At 47.0% G+C, this 11,301-nt stretch overlaps 1 protein-coding gene across 1 annotated transcript in view; it reads right to left on the minus strand.

Annotated features, from left to right (window-relative positions):
• Nucleotides 1-9,659, minus strand: part of LOC112242170 (ryanodine receptor 2-like) — a gene marked incomplete at its 5' end in the record, with an annotated part of 51,940 nt that extends 42,281 nt beyond the window's left edge. Inside the window, 3 exons of the mRNA XM_042313756.1 lie at nt 2,561-2,664; nt 8,555-8,659; nt 9,443-9,659. Coding sequence (XP_042169690.1) covers nt 2,561-2,664; nt 8,555-8,659; nt 9,443-9,659 — 426 coding nt within the window. The remainder of the gene's footprint in view (nt 1-2,560; nt 2,665-8,554; nt 8,660-9,442) is intronic.
• Between the last annotated feature and the right edge of the window lie 1,642 nt (nt 9,660-11,301).

Here is an 11,301-nt window from a genome sequence, read left to right on the forward strand (position 1 = left end):
AAACAACTACCTCTTTCCCAACTGTATTTAATTTTAATTTATTTATTTTGCTCCTTTGCACCCCATTATTTTTATTTCTACTTTGCACATTCTTCCATTGCAAAACTACCATTCCAGTGTTTTACTTGCTATATTGTATTTACTTCGCCACCATGGCCTTTTTTGCCTTTACCTCCCTTCTCACCTCATTTGCTCACATCGTATATAGACTTGTTTATACTGTATTATTGACTGTATGTTTGTTTTACTCCATGTGTAACTCTGTGTCGTTATATCTGTCGAACTGCTTTGCTTTATCTTGGCCAGGTCGCAATTGTAAATGAGAACTTGTTCTCAACTTGCCTACCTGGTTAAATAAAGGTAAAATAAATAAAATAAATAAAAGTATAAAGTAGTGCACTATATAGGGAATAGGGCTGTAGTATAAAGTAGTGCACTATATAGGGAATAGGGTTGTAGTATAAAGTAGTGCACTATATAGGGAATAGGGCTGTAGTATAAAGTAGTGCACTATATAGGGTATAGGGCTGTAGTATAAAGTAGTGCACTATATAGGGAATAGGGCTGTAGTATAAAGTAGTGCACTATTTAGGGAATAAGGCTGTAGTATAAAGTAGTGCACTATATAGGGTATAGGGCTGTAGTATAAAGTAGTGCACTATATAGGGAATAGAGTGCCATTTGGGACATTGATGTGTCTGAGATTCAGGTCACGGAATTAATTTCTGCATTTAGATGGCACTCCGTCTCGGTCTACACCTCTCTCTCTCCCTCCTTCTCATCTCCAGGAAATATGCAATTAATTAATACTAACAAAGTTGTCCCAACAGGTTTTTAAATTACTCCTGGAATTCAAATAGGCGGTTTCTTGCTGAGAGAGAAGTACTCTAATGGGTGTGATATTCAGTTCATGGAGAGCTGAACCAGGTATTGAAAATCATTTCTCCTGTCAAAAAGTTAATTGATCATAGAAATGGGTAAGAGTCGAACAAAAAGAATGAAACCACTCTGTGATGATGTACGGATCGAGAGAACTTGGGACATGTTTTGAAAAATCATAAAACTGACTGCAATATAGTTCAAATGTATGTTTGTTCTACAGAAATCCACCCATCAGACCATTCCTCCATTCCATTACATGTTCTCTCTGTGTCATTTGGGTCATATGCCAAAACCAGCAGGAACAGTCTGGATAGTTTCAACTAGGGATTGTAGCCAGCAGGAACAGTATGTAGGGTGGTAACTAGGGATTGTACCCAGCAGGAACAGTATGTAGGGTGGTAACTAGGGATTGTACCCAGCAGGAACAGTATGTAGGGTGGTAACTAGGGATTGTACCCAGCAGGAACAGTCTGGATAGTGGTAACTAGGGACTGTACCCAGCAGGAACAGTCTGGATAGTTTCAACTAGGGATTGTACCCAGCAGGAACAGTCTGGATAGTTTCAACTAGGGATTGTAGCCAGCAGGAACAGTATGTAGGGTGGTAACTAGGGATTGTACCCAGCAGGAACAGTATGTAGGGTGGTAACTAGGGATTGTACCCAGCAGGAACAGTCTGGATAGTTTCAACTAGGGATTGTAGCCAGCAGGAACAGTCTGGATAGTTTCAACTAGGGATTGTACCCAGCAGGAACAGTCTGGATAGTTTCAACTAGGGATTGTAGCCAGCAGGAACAGTCTGGATAGTTTCAACTAGGGATTGTAGCCAGCAGGAACAGTATGTAGGGTGGTAACTATGGATTGTACCCAGCAGGAACAGTCTGGATAGTTTCAACTAGGGATTGTAGCCAGCAGGAACAGTATGTTGGGTGGTAACTAGGGATTGTACCCAGCAGGAACAGTCTGGATAGTTTCAACTAGGGATTGTAGCCAGCAGGAACAGTATGTAGGGTGGTAACTAGGGATTGTACCCAGCAGGAACAGTCTGGATAGTTTCAACTAGGGATTGTACCCAGCAGGAACAGTCTGGATAGTTTCAACTAGGGATTGTAGCCAGCAGGAACAGTATGTAGGGTGGTAACTAGGGATTGTACCCAGCAGGAACAGTATGTAGGGTGGTAACTAGGGATTGTACCCAGCAGGAACAGTCTGGATAGTTTCAACTAGGGATTGTACCCAGCAGGAACAGTCTGGATAGTTTCAACTAGGGATTGTACCCAGCAGGAACAGTCTGGATAGTTTCAACTAGGGATTGTAGCCAGCAGGAACAGTATGTAGGGTGGTAACTAGGGACTGTACCGAGCAGCAACAGTATCCAGGGTGGTAACTGGGGGTTGTAACCAACAGGAACAGTATTCAGGGTGTTAAATAGGGATTGTACCCAGTAGGATGGGTGTGTAGGGTGGTAACTAGGGATTGTACCCAGTAGGAACAGTATCCAGGGTGGTAACTGGGGGTTGTACCCAGCAGGAATAGTATCCAGGGTGGTAACTAGGGATTGTACCCAGAAGGAATAGTATCCAGGGTGGTAACTAGGGATTGTACCCAGCGAAAACAGTATCCAGGGTGGTAACTAGGTATTATACAGAGCAGCAACAGTATCCAGGGTGGTAACTTACTTGAGAGTCTCCAGAGACATCTGTAGGTTGTAGCTCCTCTCCTGCTCAGGCAGCTTGGAGAACTCCACCAGACAAGGATGCTGCCGCTTGTTATCGTCCCGTACCTGCAACACAACACCATTATCTGTTATCGTCCCGTACCTGCAACACAACAGCATTATCTGTTATCGTCCCGTACCTGCAACACAACAGCATTATCTGTTTATTTTCCCGAACCTGCAACACAACAGCATTATCTGTTGATGTCCCATACCTGCAACACAACAGCATTATCTGTTGTTGTCCCGTACCTGCAACACAACAGCATTATCTGTTGTTGTCCCGTACCTGCAACACAACAGCATTATCTGTTATCGTCCCGTACCTGCAACACAACAGCATTATCTGAATCCTCAACTACCTGCTGGGGGTAAGAGAGGCCCTGAGAGACTGGCAGTATCCCACGCAGGAACTGTTTCTGTTTAGTGGAGGGATATGTCTAAACCGACAGGGATATGTTGACTGTAAGTGGTAGAGGATAACCAGCGTAGCTCCAGGACTTCCCGCGGTGTCACTAATGTCTGTAGCAGTCACCCCACCCCTGTCTGATAGGTGGTGACCGAGGCCTGAGAAGACACTGACCGGGTTAAAAAAATATATCCAATTAAATGTTTCATTTTCACATGCAGAGTAGAACAGTACACCTGGAGCCAATGAAGGTTAAGTGCCTTGCTGAAGACAACGTTGACCGATGTTTCACCTTTTCGACTCGGGTATTCAAACCCCCCTGCAACCCTACAGGGCAGTCTAACCCCTACAACCCTACAGGGCAGTCGAACCCCTACAACCCTACAGGGCAGTCTAACCCCTGCAGGGCATTCTAACCCCCTACAGGGCAGTCTAACCCCCTACAGGGCAGTCTAACCCCCTACAGGGCAGTCTAACCCCTACAGGGCAGTCTAACCCCTACAACCCTACAGGGCAGTCTAACCCCTACAACCCTACAGGGCAGTCTAACCCCTACAACTCTAGAGTCTAACCCCTACAACCCTACAGGGCAGTCTACCCCTACAACCCTACAGGGCAGTCTAACCCCTACAACCCTACAGGGCAGTCTAACCCCCTACAGGGCATTCTAACCCCTACAGGGCAGTCTAAACCCCTACAGGGCATTCTAACCCCCTACAGGGCAGTCTAACCCTCTACAGGGCATTCTAACCCCCTACAGGGCAGTCTAACCCTCTACAGGGCAGTCTAACCCCCTACAGGGCAGTCTAAACCCCTACAGGGCATTCTAACCCCCTACAGGGCAGTCTAACCCTCTACAGGGCAGTCTAACCCCTACAGGGCAGTCTAAACCCCTACAGGGCAGTCTAAACCCCTACAGGGCAGTCTAACCCCCTACAGGGCAGTCTAACCCTCTACAGGGCAGTCTAACCCCTACAGGGCAGTCTAACCCCTACAGGGCAGTCTAACCCCCTACAGGGCAGTCTAACCCCCTACAGGGCAGTCTAACCCCTACAGGGCAGTCTAACCCCCTACAGGGCAGTCTAACCCCTACAGGGCAGTCTAACCCCTACAGGGCAGTCTAACCCCTACAGGACAGTCTAACCCCCTACGTGGCAGTCTACCCCCTACAGGGCAGTCTACCCCTAAATCAAATCAAATCAAATCAAATCAAATTTTATTTGTCACATACACATGGTTAGCAGATGTTAATGCGAGTGTAGCGAAATGCTTGTGCTTCTAGTTCCGACAATGCAGTAATAACGAGCAAGTAATCTAACTAACAATTCCAAAAAAAAAACTACTGTCTTATACACAGTGTAAGGGGATAAAGAATATGTACATAAGGATATATGAATGAGTGATGGTACAGAGCAGCATAGGCAAGATACAGTAGATGATATCGAGTACAGTATATACATATGAGATAAGTATGTAAACCAAGTGGCATAGTTAAAGTGGCTAGTGATACATGTATTACATAAGGATGCAGTCGATGATATAGAGTACAGTATCAACGTATGCATATGAGATGAACAATGTAGGGTAAGTAACATTATATAAGGTAGCATTGTTTAAAGTGGCTAGTGATATATTTACATAATTTCCCATCAATTCCCATGATTAAAGTGGCTGGAGTAGAGTCAGTGTCATTGACAGTGTGTTGGCAGTAGCCACTCAATGTTAGTGGTGGCTGTTTAACAGTCTGATGGCCTTGAGATAGAAGCTGTTTTTCAGTCTCTCGGTCCCAGCTTTGATGCACCTGTACTGACCTCGCCTTCTGGATGACAGCGGGGTGAACAGGCAGTGGCTCGGGTGGTTGATGTCCTTGATGATCTTTATGGCCTTCCTGTAGCATCGGGTGGTGTAGGTGTCCTGGAGGGCAGGTAGTTTGCCCCCGGTGATGCGTTGTGCAGACCTCACTACCCTCTGGAGAGCCTTACGGTTGAGGGCGGTGCAGTTGCCATACCAGGCGGTGATACAGCCCGCCAGGATGCTCTCGATTGTGCATCTGTAGAAGTTTGTGAGTGCTTTTGGTGACAAGCCGAATTTCTTCAGCCTCCTGAGGTTGAAGAGGCGCTGCTGCGCCTTCCTCACGATGCTGTCTGTGTGAGTGGACCAATTCAGTTTGTCTGTGATGTGTATGCCGAGGAACTTAAAACTTGCTACCCTCTCCACTACTGTTCCATCGATGTGGATGGGGGTGTTCCCTCTGCTGTTTCCTGAAGTCCACAATCATCTCCTTAGTTTTGTTGACGTTGAGTGTGAGGTTATTTTCCTGACACCACACTCCGAGGGCCCTCACCTCCTCCCTGTAGGCCGTCTCGTCGTTGTTGGTGATCAAGCCTACCACTGTTGTGTCGTCCGCAAACTTGATGATTGAGTTGGAGGCGTGCATGGCCACGCAGTCGTGGGTGAACAGGGAGTACAGGAGGGGGCTCAGAACGCACCCTTGTGGGGCCCCAGTGTTGAGGATCAGCGGGGAGGAGATGTTGTTGCCTACCCTCACCACCTGGGGGCGGCCCGTCAGGAAGTCCAGTACCCAGTTGCACAGGGCGGGGTCGAGACCCAGGGTCTCGAGCTTGATGACGAGCTTGGAGGGTACTATGGTGTTGAATGCCGAGCTGTAGTCGATGAACAGCATTCTCACATAGGTATTCCTCTTGTCCAGATGGGTTAGGGCAGTGTGCAGTGTGGTTGAGATTGCATCGTCTGTGGACCTATTTGGGCGGTAAGCAAATTGGAGTGGGTCAAGGGTGTCAGGTAGGGTGGAGGTGATATGGTCCTTGACTAGTCTCTCAAAGCACTTCATGATGACGGATGTGAGTGCTACGGGGCGGTAGTCGTTTAGCTCAGTTACCTTAGCTTTCTTGGGAACAGGAACAATGGTGGCCCTCTTGAAGCATGTGGGAACAGCAGACTGGTATAGGGATTGGTTGAATATGTCCGTAAACACACCGGCCAGCTGGTCTGCGCATGCTCTGAGGGCGCGGCTGGGGATGCCGTCTGGGCCTGCAGCCTTGCGAGGGTTAACACGTTTAAATGTCTTACTCACTTCGGCTGCAGTGAAGGAGAGACCGCATGATTCCGTTGCAGGCCGTGTCAGTGGCACTGTATTGTCCTCAAAGCGGGAAAAAAGTTATTTAGTCTGCCTGGGAGCAAGACATCCTGGTCCGTGACTGGGCTGGGTTTCTTCCTGTAGTCCGTGATTGACTGTAGACCCTGCCACATACCTCTTGTGTCTGAGCCGTTGAATTGAGATTCTACTTTGTCTCTGTACTGGCGCTTAGCTTGTTTGATAGCCTTGCGGAGGGAATAGCTGCACTGTTTGTATTCAGTCATGTTACCAGACACCTTGCCCTGATTAAAAGCAGTGGTTCGTGCCTTCAGTTTCACACGAATGCTGCCATCAATCCATGGTTTCTGGTTAGGGAATGTTTTAATCGTTGCTATGGGAACGACATCTTCAACGCACGTTCTAATGAACTCGCACACCGTATCAGCGTATTCGTCAATGTTGTTGTCTGACGCAATACGAAACATCTCCCAGTCCACGTGGTGGAAGCAGTCTTGGAGTGTGGAGTCAGCTTGGTCGGACCAGCGTTGGACAGACCTCAGCGTGGGAGCTTCTTGTTTTAGTTTCTGTCTGTAGGCAGGGATCAACAAAATGGAGTCGTGGTCAGCTTTTCCGAAAGGGGGGCGGGGCAGGGCCTTATATGCGTCGCGGAAGTTAGAGTAACAATGATCCAGGGTCTTTCCACCCCTGGTTGTGCAATCAATATGCTGATAAAATTTAGGGAGTCTTGTTTTCAGATTAGCCTTGTTAAAATCCCCAGCTACAATGAATGCAGCCTCCGGATAAATCGTTTCCAGTTTGCAGAGAGTTAAATAAAGTTCGTTCAGAGCCATCGATGTGTCTGCTTGGGGGGGGATATATACGGCTGTGATTATAATCGAAGAGAATTCTCTTGGTAGATAATGCGGTCTACATTTGATTGTGAGGAATTCTAAATCAGGTGAACAGAAGGATTTGAGTTCCTGTATGTTTCCTTCATCACACCATGTCACGTTGGCCATAAGGCATACGCCCCCGCCCGTCTTCTTACCAGAGAGATGTTTGTTTCTGTCGGCGCGATGCGTGGAGAAACCCGCTGGCTGCACCGCTTCGGATTGCGTCTCTCCAGTGAGCCATGTTTCCGTGAAGCAGAGAACGTTACAGTCTCTGATGTCCCTCTGGAATGCTACCCTTGCTCGGATTTCATCAACCTTGTTGTCAAGAGACTGGACATTGGCAAGAAGAATGCTGGGGAGTGGTGCACGATGTGCCCGTCTCCGGAGTCTGACCAGAAGACCGCTTCGTTTCCCTCTTTTTCTGAGTCGTTTTTTTTTTTTTTTTTTGGTCGCTGCATGTGATCCACTCGGTTACACTGGTTGTAAGGCAGAACTCAGGATCCGCATCGCGAAAAACATATTCTTGGTCGTACTGATGGTGAGTTGACGCTGATCTTATATTCAGTAGTTCTTGTCGGCTGTATGTAAAGAAACCTAAGATGACCTGGGGTACTAGTGTAAGAAATAACAAGAAATAACCCTACAGGGCAGTCTAACCCCTACAGGACAGTCTAACCCCTACAGGGCAGTCTAACCCCTACAGGACAGTCTAACCCCTATGTGGCAGTCTACCCCCTACAGGGCAGTCTAACCCCTACAGGACAGTCTCACCCCCTACAGGGCAGTCTACCCCCTACAGGGCAGTCTACCCCCTACAGGGCAGTCTAACCCCCTACGTGGCAGTCTACCCCCTACAGGACAGTCTAACCCCCTACAGGGCAGTCTACCCCCTACAGGACAGTCTACCCCCTACAGGACAGTCTAACCCCTACAGGGCAGTCTACCCCCTACAGGACAGTCTAACCCCCTACAGGGCAGTCTACCCCCTACAGGACAGTCTACCCCCTACAGGGCAGTCTACCCCCTACAGGGCAGTCTACCCCCTACGTGGCAGTCTACCCCCTACAGGACAGTCTAACCCCCTACGTGGCAGTCTACCCCCAGTCTACCCCCTACAGGACAGTCTACCCCCTTGCTGCTCTAGAGGAAAGAGAAAACCAACTGATGTCATTCTATGATTTATTACATTCTAGTGAGTAAGGGTTTATTTAGTCTTCTAGGGCAACAAGTAATGACCTGGGCCGGCTCTAGTCTTTTGGAGGCCCTATGCGAGATTTGCCCCCCCCTCACCAAGTGGGAAAGAAAATGTAATGACCCCGTCTTGACGGCGGAGAGAAAAATGAACATTTTAAAGTTTATTTCCTGCAATTCCCAAAAAATGTTTCAGTTTTACGCAGTTCTAAACAGTTGTGGATGGGTTATTAGTCATTTCAGGAGGTGCAGGTGAACAAACAGCTGACCCGCACATCATTAGCGTGCACGTGTGACCGTGCGTGCTTGTGTGAGCGTGCACGTGTGACCGTGCGTGCTTGTGTGAGCGTGCACGTGTGTACTCACAGCTCCGTACGTCCAGCCCAGGTCAATCTTGTTCATCACCCACAGCTCATGGATGTTCTCTGCCAACTTCTCCCTGATCCTCTCCAGGTGAGGAGGCAGAACAACCTGAAACCACATCACATGATACCCAGGAAGTCCAGGCCATTGGCCAGAAGCATTACCCACACAGTACATGGGGACAGAGGTTGTTGTTCTGGGACCTCACTTTGTTATAACTAGTGTTGATCTGGGCTAACTACTGAGGCAAGGAAGGCTAGTCACTTGACCTTAACCCCTGTTAGTTGTTGACTAGTTAAAGTATATCTGGGCTAACTACTGAGGCAAGGAAGGCTAGTCACTTGACCTTAACCCCTGTTAGTTGTTGACTAGTTAAAGTAGATATGGGCTAACTACTGAGGCAAGGGAGGCTAGTCACTTGACCTTAACCCCTGTTAGTTGTTGACTAGTTAAAGTATATCTGGGCTAACTACTGAGGCAAGGAAGGCTAGTCACTTGACCTTAACCCTGTTAGTTGTTGACAAGTTAAAGTAGATCTGGGCTAACTACTGAGGCAAGGAAGGCTAGTCACTTGACCTTAACCCCTGTTAGTTGTTGACTAGTTAAAGTAGATATGGGCTAACTACTGAGGCAAGGGAGGCTAGTCACTTGACCTTAACCCCTGTTAGTTGTTGACTAGTTAAAGTATATCTGGGCTAACTACTGAGGCAAGGAAGGCTAGTCACTTGACCTTAACCCCTGTTAGTTGTTGACTAGTTAAAGTATATCTGGGCTAACTACTGAGGCAAGGGAGGCTAGTCAATTGACCTTACCCCCTGTTAGTTGTTGACTAGTTAAAGTAGAGTTGACACCCACCATGACACAGTATAGTAAAGGGTTTTCTTTACCCACCTGGCTGGTGTCAACAGGTGTAGGGGTGAAGGCAGCCTGGGACAGGGTGATGGTGGGACCCAGTAGATCCCTGGTCTCACTGTGGTCCTCCTTGTACTCCTGGCTGTGTTCCACTCTCAGCTTCTCCCTGGGTAGCACAGCCTCGAAACACGGAGCGTAGCCCGGCGGGGGAAGGAACTTAAACTCTCCTTGGCGACCACCCAGCAGGAAACGCACTCTGGAGGGAAGAAGAGGAGGAAGAAGGAGAAGAAGAAGGAGAAGAATGATTAGGAGAAGAAGGCGAAAAAGAAGGAGAAGAAGGATTAGAAGAATAAGGATTAGGAGAAGAAGAAGGAGAAGAAGGAGAAGAAGGCGAAAAAGAAGGAGGAGAAGGATTAGGAGAAGAAGAAGAAGGATTAGGAGAAGAAGAAGGAAAAGAAGGATTAGAAGAATAAGGATTAGGAGAAGAAGAAGGAGAAGAAGGCAAAAAAGAAGGAGGAGAAGGATTAGGAGAAGAAGAAGGATTAGAAGGAGAAGAAGGCGAAAAAGAAGGATTAGAAGGAGAAGAAGGTGAAAAAGAAGGATTAGAAGGAGAAGAAGGTGAAAAAGAAGGAGAAGAAGGAGAAGAAGAAGGAGAACGATCAGAAGAAGAACAATTAGAAGAAGAAGGATTAGGAGAAGAAGTAGAAGGATTAGAAGGAGAAGAAGTAGAAGAAGGATTAGAAGAATAAGGAGGAGAAGAAGAAGAAGTAGAAGAAGTAGAAGGATTAGAAGGAGAAGAAGTAGAAGAAGGATTAGAAGAATAAGGAGGAGAAGAAGAAGAAGTAGAAGAAGTAGAAGGATTAGAAGAAGGATTAGAAGGAGAAGAAGGTGAAAAAGAAGGAAAAGAAGGAGAAGAAGGAGAAGAACGATCAGAAGAAGAACAATTAGAAGAAGAAGGATTAGGAGAAGAAGTAGAAGGATTAGAAGGAGAAGAAGTAGAAGAAGGATTAGAAGAATAAGGAGGAGAAGAAGAAGAAGTAGAAGGATTAGAAGAAGGATTAGAAGGAGAAGAAGGTGAAAAAGAAGGAAAAGAAGGAGAAGAAGGAGAAGGAGAAGAAGAAGGAAAAGAAGGAGAAGAAGGAGAAGAAGAAGAAGAACGATCAGAAGAAGAAGAAGAAGAAGAAGAAGGCAGAAATTACTGACCCCCTCGATAAAGACGAGCGGAAATTACTGACACCCTCGATAAAGACGAGCAGAAATGACTGACACCCCGATAAAGACGAGCAGAAATGACTGATACCCTCGATAAAGACGAGCAGAAATTACTGACACCCTCGATAAAGACGAGCAGAAACTACTGACACCCTCGATAAAGACGAGCAGAAATTACTGATACCCTCGATAAAGACGAGCAGAAACTACTGACACCCTCGATAAAGACGAGCAGAAATTACTGACACCCCCGATAAAGACGAGCCGAAATAACTGACACCCCGATAAAGACGAGCGAAATTACTGACACCCCGATAAAGACGAGCCGAAATTACTGACACCCCGATAAAGACGAGCCGAAATTACTGACACCCCGATAAAGACGATAAAGCCGAAATTACTGACACCCCGATAAAAGACGAAAGCGGAAACTACTGACACCCTCGATAAAGACGAGCAGAAACTGACACTGAAATTACACCCTCGATAAAGACCCTCGATAAAGACGAGCCGAAATTACTGACACCCTCGATAAAGAGAGCAGAAATTACTGACACCTCACGAGCAGAAATTACTGACACATAAAGACGAGCAGAAATTACTGACACCCTCGATAAAGACGAGCAGAAATTACTGACACCCTCGATAAAGACGAGCAGAAATTACTGACACCCTCGATAAAGACG

The sequence above is a fragment of the Oncorhynchus tshawytscha genome, unplaced genomic scaffold (genome assembly GCF_018296145.1).
Source record: "Oncorhynchus tshawytscha isolate Ot180627B unplaced genomic scaffold, Otsh_v2.0 Un_contig_9575_pilon_pilon, whole genome shotgun sequence".
NCBI classification, from domain to species: Eukaryota; Metazoa; Chordata; class Actinopteri; order Salmoniformes; family Salmonidae; genus Oncorhynchus; species Oncorhynchus tshawytscha.